The sequence below is a fragment of the Phyllobates terribilis genome, unplaced genomic scaffold, assembly GCF_046119375.1.
Source record: "Phyllobates terribilis strain yellow unplaced genomic scaffold, ASM4611937v1 Scaffold_11__3_contigs__length_659146591, whole genome shotgun sequence".
NCBI classification, from domain to species: Eukaryota; Metazoa; Chordata; class Amphibia; order Anura; family Dendrobatidae; genus Phyllobates; species Phyllobates terribilis.
The window spans coordinates 328,442,421-328,465,812 of NW_027362771.1; the positions used below are offsets into that span (position 1 = coordinate 328,442,421).

General features: G+C 40.9%; 1 protein-coding gene across 4 annotated transcripts; it reads left to right on the plus strand.

The window, feature by feature from the left end:
• Positions 1-5,786: 5,786 nt before the first annotated feature.
• ISL2 (ISL LIM homeobox 2) lies at positions 5,787-22,444 on the plus strand. Of its 4 annotated transcripts, none has more exons than XM_073652661.1 (6): positions 5,787-5,987; positions 8,302-8,545; positions 12,864-13,054; positions 17,259-17,536; positions 19,479-19,646; positions 21,844-22,443. In XM_073652661.1, the coding sequence occupies exons 2-6, from the start codon at positions 8,343-8,345 to the stop codon at positions 21,958-21,960; spliced, it is 957 nt and encodes a 318-aa protein (XP_073508762.1). In that variant the 5' UTR covers positions 5,787-5,987; positions 8,302-8,342; the 3' UTR covers positions 21,961-22,443. The 4 variants fall into 4 exon arrangements, with proteins under 4 accessions (XP_073508762.1, XP_073508760.1, XP_073508761.1 ...); XM_073652659.1 differs by having other exon boundaries at positions 8,356-8,545; XM_073652660.1 differs by lacking the exon at positions 5,787-5,987 and adding an exon at positions 6,010-6,078 and having other exon boundaries at positions 8,356-8,545; positions 21,844-22,444.
• The last annotated feature ends 948 nt before the right edge of the window (positions 22,445-23,392 follow it).

Consider the following 23,392-nt stretch of genomic DNA (forward strand, 5'->3'; position numbering starts at 1 on the left):
GGGTCGCTGCCACTCGGAGACTACAACCCCCATCTGATCCGCCTCCGGGTAATCCCCAAACAGCACTGGCCCAGGGGGCGCGTCAACTTTGGCGTAGTCGGCAGGATTTCGTGCCCACAACCACCGGGTACTGCGTGCCTGAAGAGAAGTTCAAATTTACCTTAAGAAGAAGTCTCCCGCCGGTTCCAGAGGGTCCCCGCTATGGGACGCCATCACGGATCGTTTCCCGCCGGTTGCCCGCCATCTGCAGCTTTTTCCCGCCATCCACGGAGTTTCCCGCCACTGGGAGACGATTCCCGCCATTTCCAGAAGATTTCCCGCCTTGGAAGAGCGGACGCCATTATGGGCGTGCCAGAGGGTGGCAAGAGGTCACCTCCCATCGTGGGCCAGGTCAAGGAATGGCGCCAAAAGCGGAAACCGCCCCCACCAACAGAGACTGTGATGCTAGAGATGTCCATCAGCGTGAGAGAACTGCCCCTGGAACTGACAATCACAAAGTTGCCCCGGGACCACCTTCAATGTGGGCGGAGACAGAACAAGAGAGAGAAGATGGGTGCAGCCTGGAGGAGTCTGGAGAGAGCGCACCCGGAGACAAGAAGTCTGGAGAGGACTCCGGAGAAGCCGTACCCGGAGATGGAGGGAGAGGCAGGCAGTACCGACCCAGTGGTCAGGAGCCTGTTGCAAGCGACAACCCCAGAAGGCCTGGTGGAGATCCTGGCACAGCTCCCCCGAGACCGGGAGCATGCACAGACCGCACTGGAGGGCTTGGCTCAGAGGATGGCCCGAGTGCAGCGGGACGTCCTGGCCGCATGGGGCAGAGAGATGGCCCTGCAGGCAAGAACCCGCCAGCGAAGCACGCCACCCGAGACGAGGAGACAGACCGCCTCTGAGGATGGTGCAGGAGGAGTGAAGGCCGGAGACGGCGCCGAGAAGGGAGCTGAACAGATGGAGGCAAGTAAAGGGGACGTCACTACCCCGAGCCGAGAAACCGCGTGCCTGCCCCAGCTCCCCGTCGCAGAGCCCGAAATTCCCCCTGCCGTGCCCGTCGCTGCATCGTCACCGCTCCAGACAAGGCCTCAAGCAGAAGCCGCGGCCGCGACCCCTGTGACGTCACGCGCCTCAACCCTGAGCGCGGCAAAGCAGGAAACACCACCGGCCTGGTCGCAAGGTCTAGTACCCCCGGGCGCCGCAGTACCAACTGCGCCCTCTACCTCCACTGAGCCACCGGCCTGGTCGCTGGGCCAAGTAACCCCGGGCGCCGCCGTCTTCACGGTGCCCTTTACCTTCAGGGTGCCCCAAGCCTGGTCGCAAGGCCTAGTGAACCCGGGCGCCGCTACCACCACCGCGCCCTCAACATCTAGAGTGCCGCACCTGGGTGAAGACTTGTTTGCCCAGCACACGTGCCCGGATGGGCAGCCCTTTGTGTGGCCACCGGAGTTCCACCATCCCCGACTCCGGAAAGAAAGACCCCTAGATGAGCCCCTGATTCCGGTTCCGAAGCCCGTTAAGATCACCCCACTCTCGTTGGAGGAAGCGCAGTTTGCGTGGGACCCCACCGGAGGAGACCTCATGGGATTCACCCAAGAGACTCGGGCAGCCGCAGCTGAGCGTGCGGAGTGCTGCCGGCAGCAGTTAGAGGTCTTTGACCGGGAGCGAAGAGAGAGGCGGGTCCGAGAGCAGCGGCTGCAGGAACAGAGTGCAGAGCAGAAGAGCCGGACCAGGAGGAACCCTCGTGCAGCCCACGGTCCCCGTGCCACCGGGACTGTAATTAAATTCCAACTGCAGCACGGTTGGGGTTTCATCAGGGATCATCACACCCCCGGCGACGTCTTTGTCACCAGAAGAGACGTGGAGTCCCATCTGCCGGAGGGACACAGAGGTCGTGACCTATATGTAGGGGACGAGGTCACGTTCACCCGGCACAAGTGTGCCAAAAGACCCTACGCTCTCCATGTACACCGGCTGACGGAGGAGGAGCTACGGTGTGAAGAGGAGCAAGAGGACCCGGACGGGTCTGAAGGAGGAGCAGGAGTACGCCGTCATTAAAGTACGGTAAAGAGACTGTACATAGTTACCCGTCAGGGTATATGCCATGCTGCTAACTTAAAATATAGTCCCCGTTGGGACCAGCAAATTGAACTGTTCCAGTGTGTCCCATCTCCCCACAGGCTGAGGACTGTGAGCAGCCATCCCTTTTCCCCACTGGTCGAGGACTGAGAGCGGCCATATTCCCCTTTGTACATAGTTGCGCTTCTTAAGGCGCCCCCTACCGGTTTTATAGGAAACTGTTGTTTTTACTACAAGAGACTGTCGCACTTTACCCGGTCACAAGTTGCACCGTGGCCGGAGGAACAAAAATGTTATATGAAAAAGTTTTATGCTGATAATATATGATGTTTTATATGTTTATCTTTTATGAAAAAAAAAAAAAATGTATGTTTATGGATGTTTATTCTCTTACAGCCCGAGGACGTGCTGTGATTTACCAGGGGGGAATGTAGCACCCTGAGGACTCGGCTGCTACAGGGGTATTACACCTCAAGCCAGAGGTGTGGTATTCCACTCCCGGGTAAGGATGGAGTGTGGAACTGAGCTCAGATAGCTGCATACACTACATACATCCCATTTCCGGGGGACAGATCGACGGTACTCCCACCAATATATGTGCAGGTACGATAGTGTCTGTCCCTGGCTGGAGTGGGAGGGGGGTGGAACATCCCAGTAGTGTAGGGGCAGATAGGGGGAGCAGTCTGGGTAATGCTAGAAGCTCATTGGGTGCTGGTCACCTGAGCTCACACATAGAGGGAGTATATAAGGTGGGCACCATCTTAGGACAGGGTCTTTTGTAGAGAGAGTTCAGTCAGGCAAGAGGAGCAGAGCAGAGAAGCTCAGCCAGAAGGGCTGACAGGGAGTTGTGGTTCCGGCTGGGCCCAGCTCCAAGGCCAAGTCTGAGAGAGAGAGAGGAGTCAGAAGGACCCAGAGAGAAGAAGAAGGAATCCCAAGACCCCAGAATACAAACGGCAGGGTGAAGGGTTGGCACCCAGGGTACCGGATCCCAAGCTGGCAGAGAGAAAAGCACACCTTAGCCAGAGACCGGAGGTCGTGGGCAGGATCTGCCACGACCCTCACTAAATCCACTAGGAAGGCATACCAAGTATATGGTCAGGGAACCCAGAGGAGGTGTACCCACCAAGAGACCCGAGGGAGCCGGACATAAGTGGATCCCTAGTGAGAACGGCCAGAAGAGAGGGAAAGTCAGACAGGAGCTCAGGACCACGCTCCAGAATTGCTTGGGGGTTGGCCGAGTCCAGGACCTGGTGGACGCAGCACGGCTCGGGTGGTCGCTTCAGGCCAGAGTGACCATAAGAACACCCGTAAGTAAAAAAACCCCTGAACTGCACAGCCCGACTCTGAGTCTTCTTGCTGGATCATCCTGCACCTTCACAACCACCATCCTCTACATCTGACCCCCTGAGGCTATACCCCTCCCGTTGGGGGTTATACTATCACAGCTGCACACACACCACCAGCCTCAGCGGACCCTTCTGCAGCGGCGGCCTTTTGACCGCAAATCAACGGGTGGCGTAGTCGACACTAAAGAACATTTAACAACATCTGTAAAGACTGCCACACACTGAGTTTGACACCCTGGGCACGGACCGGGTCGCCGCCACTCGGAGACTACAACCCCCATCTGATCCGGCTCCGGGTAATCCCCAAACAGCACTGGCCCAGGGGGCGCGTCACATAAGTATGGGCACCCTTAACATTTTCTTGTTTTAAATACTCCTACCTTCTCTTTACTGACTTACTAAAGCACTTTTTTTGGTTTTGTAACCTCATTGAGCTTTGAACTTCATAGCCAGGTGTATGCAATCATGAGAAAAGCTACTTAAAGTGGCCACTTGCAAGTTGTTCTCCTGTTTGAATCTCCTCTGAAGAGTGGCATCATGGGCTCCTCAAAACAACTGTCAAATGATCTGAAAACAAAGATTATTCGACATAGTTGTTCAGGGGAAGGATACAAAAAGCTGTCTCAGAGATTTAACCTGTCAGTTTCCACTGTGAGGAACATAGTAAGGAAATGGAAGAACACAGGGACAGTTCTTGTTAAGGCCAGAAGTGGCAGGCCAAGAAAAACATCAGAAAGGCAGAGAAGAAGAATGGTGAGATCAGTCAAGGACAATCCTCAGACCACCACCAGAGAGCTGCAGCATCAACTTGCTGCAGATGGTGTCACTGTGCATCGGTCAACTATACAACGCACTTTGCACAAGGAGAAGCTGTATGGGAGAGTGATGCGAAAGAAGCCGTTTCTGCAAGCACGCCACAAACAGAGTCGGCTGAGGTATGCAAAAGCACATTTGGAGAAGCCAATTTCTTTTTGGAAGAAGGTCCTGTGGACTGATGAAACCAAGATTGAGTTGTTTGGTCATACAAAAAGGCATCATGCATGGCGGCAAAAAAACACAGCATTCCAAGAAAAACACTTGCTACCCACAGTAAAATTTGGTGGAGGTTCCATCATGCTTTGGGGCTGTGTGGCCAATGCCGGCACCGGGTATCTTGTTAAAGTTGAGGGACGCATGGATTCCACTCAGTATCAGCAGATTCTTGACAATAATGTTCAAGAATCAGTGACAAAGTTGAAGTTACGCAGGGGATGGATCTTTCAGCAAGACAATGATCCAAAACACCGCTCCAAATCTACTCAGGCATTCATGCAGAGGAACAATTACAATGTTCTGGAATGGCCATCCCAGTCCCCAGACCTGAATATCATTGAACATCTGTGGGATCATTTGAAGAGGGCTGTTCATGCTCGGCGACCATCAAACTTAACTGAACTGGAATTGTTTTGTAAAGAGGAATGGTCAAAAATACCTTCATCCAGGATCCAGGAACTCATTAAAAGCTACAGGAAGCGACTAGAGGCTGTTATTTTTGCAAAAGGAGGATCTACTAAATATTAATGTCACTTTTCTGGTGAGGTGCCCATACTTATGCACCTGTCAAATTTTGTTTGAATGCAGATTGCACATTTTCTGTTAGTACAATAAACCTCATTTCAAGGCAGAAACATTACTGTGTCCAACAGTTATTACATATATCAAACTGAAATAGCTGTTGCAAAAACACCAATTTTTAAAAAACATTAAGCTTAAGATTAATAGGGGTGCCCAAACTTTTTCATATAACTGTACAATTTTCATAGTCATGAAAATACAGAAAAATCTTTAAATGAGAAGGTGTGTCCAAACTTTTGGTCTGTACTGTATATATATGTGTGTGTGTATACATATATATATATATGCACATTCTATAAATGTCTATATATTAAATGACTACATAGACACATTTTCCTATATATGTCTCTAGAAGAGATGTCCCTAAAGGTACATTCTCCTATACATGTCTATATACTGACCTGTGTACACATCTACAATATATAAACAAGCACACAGTATATAGTATATACATTAGCTCAGCCCCCTATACCCAGTGCAGTACTTCTCCTGATCTGCCTCTCCTGGTATATCCGGAGCCGGTAATGTCTATAGCGTGTGCTCAGGGCTGCAGCTCATTATTACGTGTAAGGCCCGTCCTATACTGAACAACTGATGGACAGAGAAGAGATAGACAGTCATTATAATGAGGAATGTTCATTAAAACTCATTTTATCCACACAAATGACCCATGCTGCCAGCCAGGCTCCCGCCCACTGCCCTCCCAGCCTCTCCCTCCAGTGCCCGCCTCTGCCAGAGTCATCCCGAGCCCGGGGCAGTGCTCCGTGACGTCATGCAGCGTGCGTGGGACACTCCAGTCTCCAGTGCTGGCAGCTGGGAGCAGGATCCTGCAGCTCTGGCTCCCTGTCCTGCTGCTGCTGCTGCCTCCAGCATCCTCCTCCTCATCATCACCCTGCAGCTGTATGGTGGATCTCATCCTGCCCTACCCGCTCCTGGCTGCCATGGGGGATCAGCCCAAGAGTAAGTGCTTCTGCCCAGCACAAACTTTACTTTAGGAATTCAGAGTGGGTGAGAGAGTGGTCCACAGTCATGTCACCAGCATCAGCAGCAGGTCTGTCACTTTCTGCTATCACTCTTATCTCTGTCATCATATAGATAGATGGATACATACACAGATACACATGCATGCGGCCTCTGAGCCATATCGCTTTTCTATAAAGAGAAATGTATGTAATTTACCCATATTGTCTTTGTATACATAGAGAAGATAGATAATAGATGAATAAATAGATTAGATCAGACATTATTACAATGAACAGATTCTATCTATGTATGTAACATCTATCAAACACACTACTGATCCATCATCCATCCCCTCTATTAATCCATCTATTATGTAATGTGTTATCAATTATATATGTTTACTAATCTCTTTATTATCAGGTTATCAGGTATTCCTTAACCGATATATCTATCTATTAGGTAGATAGCTAGATATATTTGTTAATGGATAACAGGTAATTAAGGGATGATTTGACATATATTAATATGATACCACATTCCCTACAGAATAGATGTGTGTACAATGATAGCTGGTAGAGTGGTACTGTGGTAGTGTTAGGCCAGAAAGTTCTTCCCGCATTGTGTAGTTGTGATGAATGGAGGCACATTATGATGGGTGATGTGTGGGGTGACACTTGTGTATGGCTGTATATACTGTGTGTAGTAGTGATGAGTGGAGGCACATTATGATGGGTGATGTGTGGGGTGACACTTGTGTATGGCTGTATATACTGTGTGTAATAGTGATGAATGGAGGCACATTATGATGGGTGATGTGTGGGGTGACACTTGTGTATGACTGTATATACTGTGTGTAATAGTGATGAATGGAGGCACATTATGATGGGTGATGTGTGGGGTGACACTTGTGTATGGCTGTACATACTGTGTGTAGTTGTGATGAATGGAGGCACATTATGATGGGTGATGTGTGGGGTGACACTTGTGTATGGCTGTATATACTGTGTGTAGTAGTGATGAGTGGAGGCACATTATGATGGGTGATGTGTGGGGTGACACTTGTGTATGGCTGTATATACTGTGTGTAATAGTGATGAATGGAGGCACATTATGATGGGTGATGTGTGGGGTGACACTTGTGTATGACTGTATATACTGTGTGTAATAGTGATGAATGGAGGCACATTATGATGGGTGATGTGTGGGGTGACACTTGTGTATGGCTGTATATACTGTGTGTAGTAGTGATAAGTGGAGGCACATTATGATGGGTGATGTGTGAGGTGACACTTGTATATGACTGTATATACAGTGTGTAATAGTGATGAATGGAGGCACATTATGATGGGTGATGTGTGGGGTGACACTTGTGTATGACTGCATATACTGTGTGTAGTAGTGATGAGTGGAGGCACATTAAGATGGGTGATGTGTGGGGTGACACTTGTGTATGGCTGTATATACTGTGTGTAGTAGTGATGAGTGGAGGCACATTATGATGGGTGATGTGTGGGGTGACACTTGTGTATGGCTGTACATACTGTGTGTAGTAGTGATGAGTGGAGGCACATTATGATGGGTGGGGTGACACTTGTGTATGACTGTACATACTGTGTGTAGTAGTGATGAGTGGAGGCACATTATGATGGGTGATGTGTGGGGTGACACTTGTGTATGGCTGTATATACTGTGTGTAGTAGTGATGAGTGGAGGCACATTATGATGGGTGATGTGTGGGGTGACACTTGTGTATGACTGTACATACTGTGTGTAATAGTGATGAATGGAGGCACATTATGATGGGTGATGTGTGGGGTGACACTTGTGTATGGCTGTATATACTGTGTGTAGTAGTGATGAGTGGAGGCACATTATGATGGGTGATGTGTGGGGTGACACTTGTGTATGGCTGTATATACTGTGTGTAGTAGTGATGAGTGGAGGCACATTATGATGGGTGATGTGTGGGGTGACACTTGTGTATGGCTGTATATACTGTGTGTAATAGTGATGAATGGAGGTACATTATGATGGGTGATGTGTGGGGTGACACTTGTGTATGGCTGTACATACTGTGTGTAGTAGTGATGAGTGGAGGCACATTATGATGGGTGATGTGTGGGGTGACACTTGTGTATGGCTGTATATACTGTGTGTAGTAGTGGAGGCACATTAGTTCTCACTGTTGGGGTGACACATGTATGACAGTGCATACAGTGTGTGATATATGAGGTGCATGGAGTGCTGTGCACAGTGTGGCCAGATACATGAGCCCTGTACATTATATGGTGACAGTCCTGCTGCTCTCCAGTTACAGCCGGCAGATAACTGATAGCTGTCCTGTCCTCTGTGATGTCCCCGGCAGCGAAGCCAGGCCTGGCGGTGTGTGTGGGCTGTGGGAGTCACATCCTGGACCAGTACATCCTGCGGGTGTCCCCAGACCTGGAGTGGCATGCCGCCTGCCTGAAGTGCGCTGAGTGCAGCCAGTACCTGGATGAGAACTGCACCTGCTTTGTGAGGGATGGCAAGACTTACTGCAAGCGGGACTACATCAGGTGAGTGACCCTACAGCACCCACTGGCCTGAGCACCCTGCTGTAAACATGATCTCACTGTCATCCTTATTCTATGATGGGGGTTATCATCCCATTCTATGGTTATGTTGTTACAGTTCCTCATGGTGGTCTACAGGTATATTATTAGTGATGTTTTGCAATGATAAGACCCCTTGTCGGGTCCTGGGAGCTTTCTACCTATGGGGGCTGGTAGCCATGTATTCGAATGATTGTGCATGGGTGATTATGGGCTACTTAATACCAGAAAGGGTCATCATAAAGAATGGCTTCAGGGAGGGACAGGACTCAGTAACACAAAATGCCTGACTATCAGATCAGTGGTAGCTGAGAATATATGTCTAGTATATGTAATATATGTACTCTTCATATCAACATTATATGCGTGTTTTTGTGTGACAGGTCAGATAGATAGATCGATAGATGCTAGATAGGTAGTTAGATATCTAGATATGAGATAGATAGCAGATATTTGAATGGATGGATACATAGATATTAAATATACAATCTTTAGTTATGTAGATATTAAATATTACATGTTTCAATAGGCATTAAATATAAGATATTACATGTTACATATTACAAGAGACAGATTCTCTATATTAGTGTGTGATTACTGCTATATACGCTGCAGGCTGTAATATCACTGTGATTTAGCTGTTGTCTGTTCCAGTTGGCTTGCACTGTATGGATCAATCATATTTTCCTATATATTAACTGTGCAGAAAATTCTATCCCGGCGTAAAACCAGTGATTGGAATAATTTATGGTAGACTGACAAGGCTTGTTATTCTCCACTAGTGACCGTGGAGGCAGGATCTCTTGTAACTCCACACGGTGCCTGTAACACTATATACACTGAAGATAACTGTAATATATCAGCCGCCGATGCTCCCTGCACTGCAGGCACTAACATCAGGCTGGCAATGTGGGAAAAGAAAGCAGTACATCCAAATTCTCCAGTCTTGTTCTTTATGTTGCTCTCTTCTCTAATTAATGTATTTTTTACTATTCCTTTGGCCGGTATATTATGTTTTATTTTATCTTAAATAACGTATGTTAAATGTAGAAACAATTAGGAAAAATAACCTGGAAATTCTGAAAATAATGGTAAAACAAAAATATTATCATTGTATTGTATTACCAACGTTTCACTCTCATGTAGAACTCACTTGAAATTATCTGAATTTCTGAGTAAATTTCAAAATGAACATACATGCAAAATGTACTTTTGTCAATTTAAATTTTATATATATATATATATATATATATATATATATATATACCCGCACATATACATGTATGTGTCTATATGTATTTATAGCTATATATATATACATATATATATTTAAATCACTAAGCACATGTTTTAGCTGTTTTTGCACATTATACCGTACACTTCTTTAAATTTGTCTGTAGCATTTTAGTTGTTATTCGTACATAATAATTCTTTTTGCATTGGATACATGTTCGAGTTTTTAGTGTCTCGATAGTTTGATCATTTTCTGCTGCTTATCAAAAGCAAAAGCAAAAAGCATAGGTCTAGAAGCTAGTGTAATATTTATCCTCGATTCCTTTAAGAAATGGATGTCATTTGCCCAGCATAATAATAAGATAATAATTAGGAATGTGAGGGAAGAAAAAAAAATGAAATTCGAAGTGAAAATAAACGATTCTGTTTGAAACAGTTTACTGTCATCGAAACACAAAATACAACAAACTTAAAAGATATTAAATATGTTGAAAAAAAAAAATCCTGCATGGCAGTTAGTGTGCTCTCTTGTATGGCATTTAGCATTCTATGTATGGTGAAATCACAGAAATAGAAGAGCAGGATTATTAATAAAATCGTTGATTTTGACAACTTATTTGCACTTAACAGTTAACTGAACCCAACATGTAGGATAATAATTATTATTATAACCTCTGAACTCCATCACCTGTGTGCATACTCTTTGGGGCAAAAGTTAGAACCATCATACCCACGCCCACTATGTACACAGCTTCATATATATAATATATGCATATACACTAACACACACATACATATATATATGCTTTACATGCTATAAATACACACACATATATATATATACACACAAATATATACTTATATATACTTTATATATATATACACATATATATACACTTACACATATACATACACACATATATATATATATATATATATATATAAATATGCATACATACATATATATACACTCATATATACATATATATGTATGTATGTATGTATATATATATATATATATATATATATATATATATATATACATACACACACACAAACTTATATCCTGTCTGTTTATGAGAAAAGGGGTAAAGTCCACACGTTTACTATATATATATTCAAGTATATTCTGTTGGAGGGTTCATGTTTCTCAGAAATAACAGAGAAGCAGAATATACATACTATTATCATTATTGGAATATATTTCGTATGTATTTAATTTTTATTTTATTTCACGTACAATCGCTCACATGCCCTGGGTAACATAAAATGAATGTTATGGCAAAGATCCCACAACTTGCTGTGTCAGTGGTTTGTCTCTTCTGAGAATCTGTAATATTTGTAACAGGAAGATTAGAGAGAAGCTTAGGTGAGGAGATCTGAGTCTGGCACATTAATAGAAGTTATCATTTTGGCATTTTTAACGTTTACTAAATATTCGATTTATCTGACGATAGAAGTCATGGTGAGAACATATAAAATCCCCTGCAAAATAAATGTTGGGAGTAATGTGAGCCGCAAGGAATAGAGCCTGTAAGAATATCTTCTTTAGATAAGAAGTTTTGCAGGATATTCTTCGTGCGATCCTTTTCATGTTGGCTCCTGATGGACATAGGATCAGATAAATCTGCAGTCACAGCTCACATTGCAAGTACTTTGCGTTACCGTCATAGGTAGTCATGCACTGCAATAGAAACCGCACACCAAAACCTGTGCATGTTCTTTCCCTTCACATTTTATTCTAATGCCTCTAAGCTTCTCTCTATTACTGATTGATCTCAATTGGATATATTTTTCTATATATTTTTATTTTAATAAAAGATAGTGATGTAATGCATTATCCTATAGGTAAGGCTTTATTTATACTACATGTTTTTCATTTAACTGTATAGGAACTGATCTGCAGATCGATCACATTGATTTTTAGTAGATATGTAACTGATGACAGAATGCAATGTTTTTATGAGCCAGCATTCCTTTCTTTTATATGTGCTGAACAATGCTGCGCTATTTGCTATTTTTGCTTAGTTATTTTTCCTTCATTATTTTTTTTTTTGTAGAAGGGCAAATAGGATTTTATTTATTATTATTATTATTATTATTATTATTATTAAATTGGATGACAATTTATGTCATCAGTTGCATACCATTGACATAATTTTTTAATGAATGTGACATAAGCACAGAAAAGTGATCAAGCTAAAACATAGAAAAATAATAAACAAATCACAGCCAATGCAATATATATATATATATATATATATATATATATATATATATATATATATATATAAGTATTACATGTCCGCTGATGCAGAATATACTTTTATTGCATCTGTCTATAAATATATAGCATAAATCCGCCCATACAGCAGTGCTCCAGGGGCCATCACTGTGCAGCTATGCTAAAAGGCAGAACACACGTCTACAATTATAATATATACATTAATCATATAATAAATTTTCCTAGTGATAACCTGAAACACGCATTATGTTACCAATCTGAGAGCTGTGTGTATCTATAGAATTAGCACAGACATGTGATGATCCTTTTTTTTAGTCGTCAGAAGCAGATTACATAAAGGTGAAAGGTGGTCATAGACAAGAAGATAATTCTGCCAATTAAACCATGAATTAAGAGTTCCTGCAATAAAATTCATATAACTGGTAAATATATGTTCTTACCAATATATATTCTAACTAATAGAAATATATGCCAGAAGTTTTTACAATTTATCAGATGTCTAAAAAAATTCTGAGATCTTCTGGGTTACAATTGCTCCAAAATAATTTATCAAGATTATATATATATATATATATATATATATATATATATATATATATATATGTAACATTTTGGAATATATGTATAAATATACATATAATTTTGTATATATTTAATTCCCCAAATGTGGAGAATTGTGCTGATCATGGGGAATAATGCTTACACATATGAGCCACCATATTCTACAACAACCTGCAGACCTCTGCTTGCATTCTGACCTATATACAGACACATCATCACAGGTGGTTTGTTATTCTTGTCCAGGTTGTTTAGCACCCGGTGCCCCAGATGCCAGGGAACTCTGCCTCGTTCTGAGCTGGTAATGAGGGTTGGAGAGCGAGTCTATCACACCGATTGCTTCCGATGTTCGATCTGTAGTCGACGACTCCTTCCAGGAGAAGAAATCAGCCTTAGAGACCAGGAGCTATTGTGTGGGGCAGACCATAACATTGCAGGTATGAATGGCTGGATACCCAGGACACTATTTATACCTTATGGAGACGGGGGTCACATGTGACATCGGTATTGCCCCTTTTATTTGTATTTTTTGTCATCACCCTTTAAATCTTTGAAAACATGGAGCATTCTCCCATCATCGATTCATTGTCAGTTATATCATTTGTCATGTGAATTCCATTATAGAATGCTGGATCTACATAGGTTGATGGGACAACTATTTATGAACTGATTAGAGAGTATTATATATGGCAGACATTACATGGGGGGGGGGGGGGGGGGGGCAGTATGAGACAGAACACAAATCTGACCGCTCTGCAAGAGCCACTCTCCTGCTGGAGGACTGGAACTGTCTTTGTACTGCATGGCCGGACATCCATGTGAATGGTCGCCGTGTAATACCACCTCTCTCCAGCAGCGGCCGCTGTAGGGAAGCCTGCACGGCAGACAGCTTCTTGCAGGGATACAAGGATCAGGAACCGGGCGATCACTGGATTTTCAGTGTTTGTCTCTTAACCTCTTACCCCATAGTTGGTTTCTCAATAGTTTTGTATTTTGCACAAACGAAAATGTAGTAAAGGATCTAGTGTTTCATTGTGCAGATTTTTTTTATATATATTTGTATGTGTGCAAGACTTTACACCAGTGATAGATGGGAAGAATAAAACAGGCCTGGCATTCATGTTACCTTGGCCACATGTAAGCTGCTATTTAACAACTAAACTTTGGTTGATGTTTTAAGATGCATTTAATAAGTTGCCCATTTCCTCCATGACTCAATAATCAGGACTGTACAGCCCAGATGTCCCTCATCTCCTGCCCCATAATAATAATAATAATAATAATAATGAGCCAGTGTGGCTCGAGGCAGATGCCCAGCACATCATTTCATTCTGATGGAAGCAAGAATACCTAAATCCTATCACCGCTTGTTTAACTTACTTTCATCAACAAGAGCCATAACTTTTTTTTTAATTTACCATTTTTATAGCCATTTTTTTTAAGGATTAGTTGTATTTTGAAATTCCACCTTTTAATTTACCATATAATGACATAGTGTACATAAAAACCGCAAAAAAATTGCTTTATGGTCTTCACTATTTGGTAAAAATATAGTTTGTGGATTTTGCAATTACATTGATAGAAAGTTTATATATTATTATTATCATTATTATTATCTTGTTTTTATTGCCTTAAAAGATTAAAATATATATTTTTTCTTTTGACAGAGCTTTGCGATTACTTTTATTATTTTTTCGATGAGTGAGTTTTTGTTTCAATTAGTACAATTTAGTGGTATGTAGAACTTTATAAACATTTTTTGTTTGTTTTTTTGGGGGGGCATAAGGCTGGTTAACCGTATAATTGCATTTCTGGCATTCATTATTATGGCGTTTACAGTGTGGGGTAATTAACATAATAATTTTATAGTTTAGACTTTTACAGAAATAGCAATACCTATGACTTTTTTTTCTCCCTATTTAGATTTTTTTTTATTTAACAAATGAGAAAAAGGAAGATTTTAATTCTATTTTTTTAGGTTCTTTATTTATTTTACTCAATTTTAAAACGCCACTAATTCAACGGCGCTTTACAGACTTTATTGGCACTGTCCCCAATGGGGCTCACAATCTAGATTATTTATTTTTTTAAGTACCTTTGGGGGGATTTAAACCTACATTCAATTATTCCATGACAAAATGGAGTTAAATTGCCACTATCTGAGATAAGTGTGATGGTTACAAATACAGGCGAGTGTCAGCTGTATAATAGAACCAGCATCTGCTCCTGAGACCGCAATATAAACCCTCACCAGATATGTGACATACATGTAAATTGTATGGAGAAGTTAAACATATTACTGTTTTATGCATAATTTGGTGTCTTAAATTGGTCTATCGGATTTTACGTGTTAAAGGGTTTTATGAAATTAGTTAATAGTTGTTTTTTTCTTTTTTTTTTTAAAGAAATTGCTCCACTAATATGCTGAATGGTACTAAGATGCCAAGCCAGGCTCTTCCCATAAACAAAGCATTGTTTTTAATGTTTATTTTTTTTTGCTCTTGTATATCACTTTTAGTTAATGCCCACAAGAAATAAAATGAAGGGAGAGTTTTTAGACATTATTTAGCCATTTATGGGCCTGCATTTATTTATATTTATACACAGCTGACCAAGATCCTTACATAATGGGGCTAATTGTTATAAAAACTAGTGAAGATAATATCCATTTTCAAAAAAATAAATAAATGCAGTTCACTCCCGTCTACTTTTTATGCTTTTTTTTTTTTTTTACAATCCAATGTTTAGTAAAACTATATGGGTGCAGATAGTTTGTGTGATGTGAATATCCAAGAGAAATATTTCAGATATCTGCTTGATGCATTCATAATACCCATTGAAGCGATTTGAGAAGGCTGTCCACGTATGGCCACCTTTTCATTTACAGTGGCTGTGGCATCAGGTGAGAGGGGCGTTGGGGGTCTTTTGTTCTAGAGTGTATTTCAGAGGTGGGACCTACATCTATTAAACATTTATGGCATGTCTGCTGGATGTGCCATTAATGTCTAAGACACGGACATTACTACTTTAGTTCAAACATTCTTCTATTGGAGAATAATCTATAGAGGGCAATTTTGTGACTTGGAAACTTTTGTATTACTTATCTGATAGATAGTCTCTGGCAGAGTTTTGAGGCAGCTGATTGTCCAAAACACGTGTGTTTGTATATATATATACTGCAGCAGAATACAGGGAATACACTCATACCATTGGTAGGGTACTCCTCCTTGACCCTTTTGTTGTATTTCTTAGCTCCGTTGTTGCAAGATTAAATAAGTTGGCAAATCTGAAGGGTGGTGCCTGGTCTGTGCCTAAGAGGGCAAAGAATGATGTAGGGATTTTCTCTTTCAGGCATTAGACACATAAAATGTATCTGAGTTGCCTAGAATATTCCTTAACAAAGAAATGGATCACACCATGAAAAATCCAATCGTCAGTTCCACTAGTTACAGTCCAGCTTGGATCATGTTAACATCAACCCAGCAATTTTTTCTGTACCTTATTTCTGATTATATACACAAATGCCCCTATGACCACAAGGCGTCTTACCAGTAGTTTGTAAGCTTCCAGATTTTACTAATGATTAGTATGTTTAACCTATGCAGAGAAAGAAATATCGGGACAAATGATCACATCTCCGTCCGTACTCGGAGTATTATGTTCTCCCACAAGTGTACCTTACATGACACTGACGTCCCTGATGACTTCTCATTACAAATACTGTATCCATCCTATTTGGTATATTCATAAATCATAAACTAACACTGCCCAGAGGAGAGATAAGAATCACAATAGATTGTTTACCTACCTAGATTACTCCATTCACTAATTATCCATGATCTTGTTTCCTTTGGTCATTCCCTAGACAGGTCAGCTCATGAGTTTTGGGTTATACATACATGTACATGGTACCTAGCAGATGCTCATGCCATCATTGTAAATAGCCAAGCATTAATTGTATAATAGTCAAGCATATATTTGTGCACCCTACTGGATTATTTTCTTAAAACAATAATTCTATGTTCACACGTTGCATTGGCAGTAAAGAAGCTGCTTACAAAAAGCAGGATTTGCTGCTTTTTTGAGTTGGATTATATGTGTCATTTGTCTACAGTGCATGTTTAATAAAAGTTTAATTCACCAAAAAGAACAGCAAAAATGCGTGGTGGCTTTTTTTTGCAGCGTTTTTGCACTTTCTATGATGAAAAAAAATGCTGCAATTTTCCATTTCAGCCAGCAAAAAAGCAATGAATCGTGAGCATGACATTTCTAAAATCTCATAGTTGTTGGTGGTACAGCAAAATTTCACTTGCATAAAAAAAAGCAGCCAAAAATCGCTGCAAAAACGCAACATGTGAACATAGCCTAAGTTACGTATTTGGACTAGCCTTATCTTATGGGAGTACACATATATAGCCATTGTCACAAGGGTCTTTTTTAATATTAAACTGCATATTTTTTCACATTTTATGTTCTAGTAAATTAGTTGGATCCTGTGTGGGTATTGTACATGGGTATTAAATGATTAAGATAATAAGCAGGGCCATCAATATAATATACAGACTTTCCTCTGGGCACACTTATCACCATGTTCATATATCAGTATGCTATATTCCCGGTTTTTCTTTATCTTTGTGCTAGACAATGGCAGATCGTCACTTAGGTCCCATATCCACAAGCAGACCGAAAAGACCACAAGAGTACGGACAGTTCTGAATGAGAAGCAGCTACACACGCTCCGGACATGCTACGCAGCCAACCCCAGACCAGATGCCTTGATGAAGGAACAGCTTGTTGAGATGACGGGTCTCAGCCCTAGGGTGATCCGTGTCTGGTTTCAGAATAAGCGCTGTAAAGACAAGAAGAAATCCATTCTCATGAAACAAATTCAACAGCAACAGCAACTCAGTGACAAAACTGTAAGTGAAGTACTCAAATTTATTGGTAAGAATAGTGCTAGAATGAGGAGTCATGTCATCCATGAAGTGCCAGGGATATTTTAGCTTGTTAAGTGGATTTCCTTTTCCTTGAGATGCTGATAACTACTTAACCAAATAAGGTCCCTGAATAATGAAAATAAAGTTATTTTAGTTTTATTTCACACATCTGTCCAAAATGAAGGACTGTCTTCTGCTCTGTTAAATAGTGAACTGCATTACTAGACCAGTTACACACAGTTTATAATGATGATATTGATGCGGATTCCTTGGGATAGGAAATATTATACTTGTGTTATTGCTGCATCTTATCACGTCAATGCTCCTGAGTTGTCTGTTCAAGTAAATCCTTGTATTCTCTCTTTTTTAGAACTGTGCATTGCACTAACGTTGAGAAAAAAGATTCCCAGGACCCTAGTCCATGGACGCAGGAGCATTGTACTACTAACCTTCTCCTACCTGTCGATATCCCTGGTACCTCTTCTGATTAGTAATCCTGGGGCGACATTATATGTGCATTGCTTAACTACATTGTTAATCAATCAAGGATACCAGCAGATAGTAGGAGGTTTGCAAGGCTGTGGTCTGACATCTGTAGACTACTAACGTGGCGCTTACCAGAGTCCAGCAAAATTCTTTTGCCCAACTCTACATTGTAGCAATCCTCTGTTACTCCTCCTGGAAATATATCATTAAATTGAAAACTGGGTATTACCATAATCAATGTCAATCAAGTGTGTCTGTACAGTCTTAGGGCTTGTGCAGATGACCGAATTATTGGTCCGAGTGCAATCCAACAAAATATTGGATCCCACCCGGGCCAATGTTAGTCTATCGGGTAGTACACATGTCTGATTTTTTCCTCGGACAGAGTCTGTCCAAGGAAAAAATTGATGCATGCTTGAGTGTGATCCAGTATTAGATGTACTGCACTGACATCTGAGTGTAGTCCAGTTTCCGCAGACACACAATGGAGATGATGGAGACATTTTGTTCTCCATCTTCTCCTCAGTGTGCTATGGTTCTCTCATCCAGAAGAATCAGATCACATGAGAGAATCTATGGTAATCTGCATGAGCTCTTACACTAATTAAAAGTTGTCAAATCGTGCAGTGAAACACCCTACTGACAGGGAGAATGGTAAAGGACAGTTGTCAATTTATTCATACATTTCCAAATACATAAACAGAAGAACAGCACAATGTAGATTTCGGAGAAAACATTCTCAGAAATTGTTGTTTCTTTGGGAAAACAAATATTTAGTAAAACAGACAAAAATGATAGGTCTTCTTTGAAAAAAGGAAATATTTCAAGATCTGTTTGAATGGAGAAATCTGTCAGTATTATATGTGTGAGTAAAAATAGAGGGAAACTTCAAAACATAGACATTATTTGCTGCGTGCTCCAAAAAACATACTCTGGTCTTGAATGATTTTTTAAAGTGCATTATAAATTTAGCAAAATTGCCCCATGTCTCAAGACGTGGAGTTTAAACAAGTTGTAACATAATGAATCCAACAAATGTGTATAAACAGATAGTGCTGCCTCTAAGGAGATTCAATGAATCTTCAACAATTTTGTTTTTCTTAAAAAACAAACAAAAAACAAACATACAATGCCAATTTTGTATGTAAAAAAAATGTGGTGCCCCCATGCAGCAAGTTAAAATTGTCACACCAGCTACTGTCAGGGGACGGAAACTCAAGATGAGGCTAAATTTACAAGAATTTTTAAGAATATGCCACACCATATTGTAGCTTTAATACATGTGTTATGTAACAGTAGTCTACATACTATTCAAATATGTTTTCATATTTATCATAAAAGGGCTTTTAATATGATATTTCTGTTTTTTTTTCTGTTTTTAAAGTTAGACCACAATCTTGTAAAATGTTCCCTGTTAATGATGTAGTAATTTCTGCAGAGCCTTCAAGGGTTAACTGGCACACCACTCGTAGCAGGAAGTCCCATCCGCCATGACAGTGCCGTACAGGGCACTGCGGTGGAAGTACAGACCTATCAACCTCCATGGAAAGCACTCAGCGATTTTGCATTGCAGAGCGACTTGGACCAACCTGCATTTCAACAGCTGGTAAGGAAAGCCTTATAGTATAGGAAAAGATAAGTGTGTACACCGGGATAGAAGGAAGACAGGGACGTATGGGTGTAATGGGACTCCGATCATTGCCCTGCGCACTCCTGCACATTATTACTGGTCTGGGGATGCTGGCGAGCCTACCAAAATGTCTGGATATAAATCAGATCATTCAAAAGTGGAAATTTATACAAGAAGTTATTCTCTTCTTGATTGGACAATATAATACAGATTGACAGGTGCACCATACCTAGAAGGCACCAGCCTCTTAGTAACACAAATAACCATTTTAGCTGTCGTTCACTAGCATGTGATATATGTGCAGCATTGTATATACAGCACCTGGCAGATGAGTTATGCACACTGGTACAGTATGTAGTCTGTATAATCATGGGATCTGCCAGAGCTCCAAATTTATTTGTTTGAACAATATATTAAAGGGGTTGTTCACCTCTGGAGACAATTTGCAGTGCTTCAGTGTAGAGACAGCTGTCAATCAAATGCTGGGGTGTGCTTACAGCCGCTGCTCACTGTGTTCTGAGCGCTGACTGTACCCACACCGGCACACCTGTATGACTAAAAGCCAGAGGGACGAATAAAGTTAATTTTCTCCCGGGTGCCGCACTTTCAGTATACTGGCCGCACACCTTTATAATGCTATTAACCTGCAGATTAACCCCATATCTGCAGGTTAATAGCATTAACCGACCTGACAGGTTTCATTTAACACTCTAGCCTGCAATAAACTGTGCAGCACAGAGGCTAGAAGATGCAAACGGTGCAAAAAGTTTAATGAAACCCAATTACAAGATTTTTTAGCAAAAAATACATGCACCTCAGTAAAAAAAATTGTCCCCAAAAATGGACAATCCCCTTTAAACTTGATTATAGAAATGAACTAGGACATATACAGTAACCTGGACCGTGTATTTATATGCATCATGTGCCCTGATAACACCTCTTCTTAATATACCGTAGATGTCTGTCATAATATAAATAGGGCACGTAATGTCTTTAGTCAGTAATTCAGTGTAGAACCACTTTATAATAATAGTAACAGTAAATGATTGCTACAGTCCCTTTGCCTCAGTATGTAACATTTTAGCTGATATTTGGAGTAGTGGCCATGGGTCAGTCATGACAAGGCCATTATATATGACACATATAATATGGTAATTGTATGTGTCACTGTATTTTACATTTTGCATTACTGTTGGCTTTCCTGTTAATCAGTCACATAACAAAGTTATACTGATAGGAGATTTAGTAAAATATAAATCCTGCCAGGTCCTGGATTAATGTCTGTGAATAGATCAGTGATTGCAGGCTGTGTGCAGTGCTGTAAAATATGCAAAAGAAAATAAATAGGATACAGTAGGCAAAATTCATGCTGCGTATGGAAGTAGCTACTCTGTGGATTGGTTTATATCACAACTGTACAGATAATTATGGTAAAAACATTGGTGTTCCCTACAGGAAAAATTCAGGCATTGCCTTTTTTTCTAAACTGAGTTTCAATCGGCCCTTTAGGACCATTAGGGGATTATTTTTAAAGTAATTCATACAATTTACTGTTAATTTATACAATATTTTCAATATTTTTAGCAAGTTGTTACTATTATTGTTTATTTATTTTATGCTTTAATTTGTTACATTGGCTTATAAAAGGTCCTGCAATATGGTAAATGTATGTTACAGTGTATGTTACTATGTAATGTTTGTTCAGTGAAAGAGTTTGCAAGAGGCAGCGGCCACACGATTCATATAGCTTTAATATCGCTAATACCATCCAGCATCTGCTATACAGAACCCATATAGGGGTATGTGCACACAACGTCTTTTTTATAAGCGCTAAAAAAACCACTACTTAGTATCAACATAATGCACATGTTCCATTTTTTGGCATTTCTTTTATCCGCTTGAGGCTTCGAAAGTCAAGAAATCGTTAAAAGAAGTAATGTCTTCTTTCTTTGGGCTTGGAATCTATTCGCTAACTAAAGTTTAAATTACAAAAAAAGACACTGGCGTCGGAAAAACGCCAATGAAGATGCTTCGGGATAAACACCTGAAAGACGTTGTGTGCACATACCCTTACTATGCCACACCACTTTTTGTATAGTGTTGATCTAAAGCCCAATAAATTTCTGAATTGTTTTGGTTTCATACTCATTGTTGATGTTCTACCATATTCCAGGTATCGTTCTCAGAATCAGGTTCTCTTGGTAACTCTTCGGGGAGTGATGTCACCTCCTTGTCCTCTCAGCTTCCTGACACCCCCAACAGCATGGTCCCCAGCCCTGTGGAAACGTGAAATCTTCACACTGGGACTGAGCAGCATGGACCCTGCATGATACCCCTTGACACTCCAGAGAACAAACCCCAAGCACTCATACTGCAGGAACCTCCTCCTTATCTTCAGGGCTGTGCATCAGTCTGGAACCTGCACATTTCCAACTTTTTACAAGGATTTGGGAAGAAAACAGGAATTTATGGTTCTTTTTTGAACTGGTCTCACCCACAACTCATCTCAGAGGAGGATGTCTCTAATCCGATAGCAGATTTCCACTAGGGAAAGTATCCGTCTGCCTTGCAGTATTCAACTGGCTGAGACCCTGTCTTCTTACCTAAACTCATGGGACTTAGAAATATTTATACATATCAAATGTTGAGACATTTGGTGAACTTGGTAATTTATCTTGTGGATCGAGGACTTTATTATCGAACAAAAGTAAGTTATTAATATTTATTGTCAAAAACACAGTAATGAAATGTTAATAAAAAATATTCAGAAGCTCTGATGTCTCCTATTATAACATGAACTTGGTTAAAGATAGTCACTTTATATTACCTAGAATTACCTGGAATGAACACAATGCATAAAACGCACAAAACAATTCTGGTGAAATCTCGAGAAATGGAGGGTCCTAACTAATGAAGGCTCACTTGTATGCATCTACTGACAGAAGATTTCATGTGCACTATAGCCACATATAATTTGGGGACCTGTAGGACATATTTATCGAGCACCCACTGCCTTTTCCCTACAAGTTTCATTGTGTTGGGGAAATTTAGCCTTGCTTTTCAAGTTGCACTGGGTGTATCTATTAACAAAAATATTCTGCCAATTGCCAGTATGTCAGTATTAGTAAATGTGCCCCATTGATATAGTTCAGATATAGTTATGTGAAAATCGGCACAGCGCTCGGCACGACACAGCGCTCAGAAGAGGTCTATGTCCATTTTGTTTTGGCTGTTTGTAAGGGTCTTGGCTCACTTATAGTGAATCTGTCAGTAGAATCAACCCTCCTGAGCCATCTATATAAGCATGGAGTTCATTGAAAGTTGATCTGTGATCCGATGTCTTATTCCAGAGTAATCCACATTTTTCTTATATGTAAATGAGCTGTTAAGATCTATGGGCAGAACACAGATCTCCCTAAGAATCTTCCTCAGACTGGTGACACCCCTTTTATTTACAAGAAGGTTTGGAGGCAAATTCTCAGTGGGATCTAGGTCCGGCCCATAGATCTTAACAGCTCATTTACATATTAAGAAAAATTATGATTTCTTAGGAATAAGACATTGATATCAAGATATAATTTTATTCTATTCTCTATGACCTGCGTGGCCATATAGACGGCATAGGAGGGTTGATCCTACTGACAGATTCCCTTTAAACCTACAGATAACATCTTCTAGTATATGTTAGTAATATGTTAACCTTCTGATCTATTCTATATTGC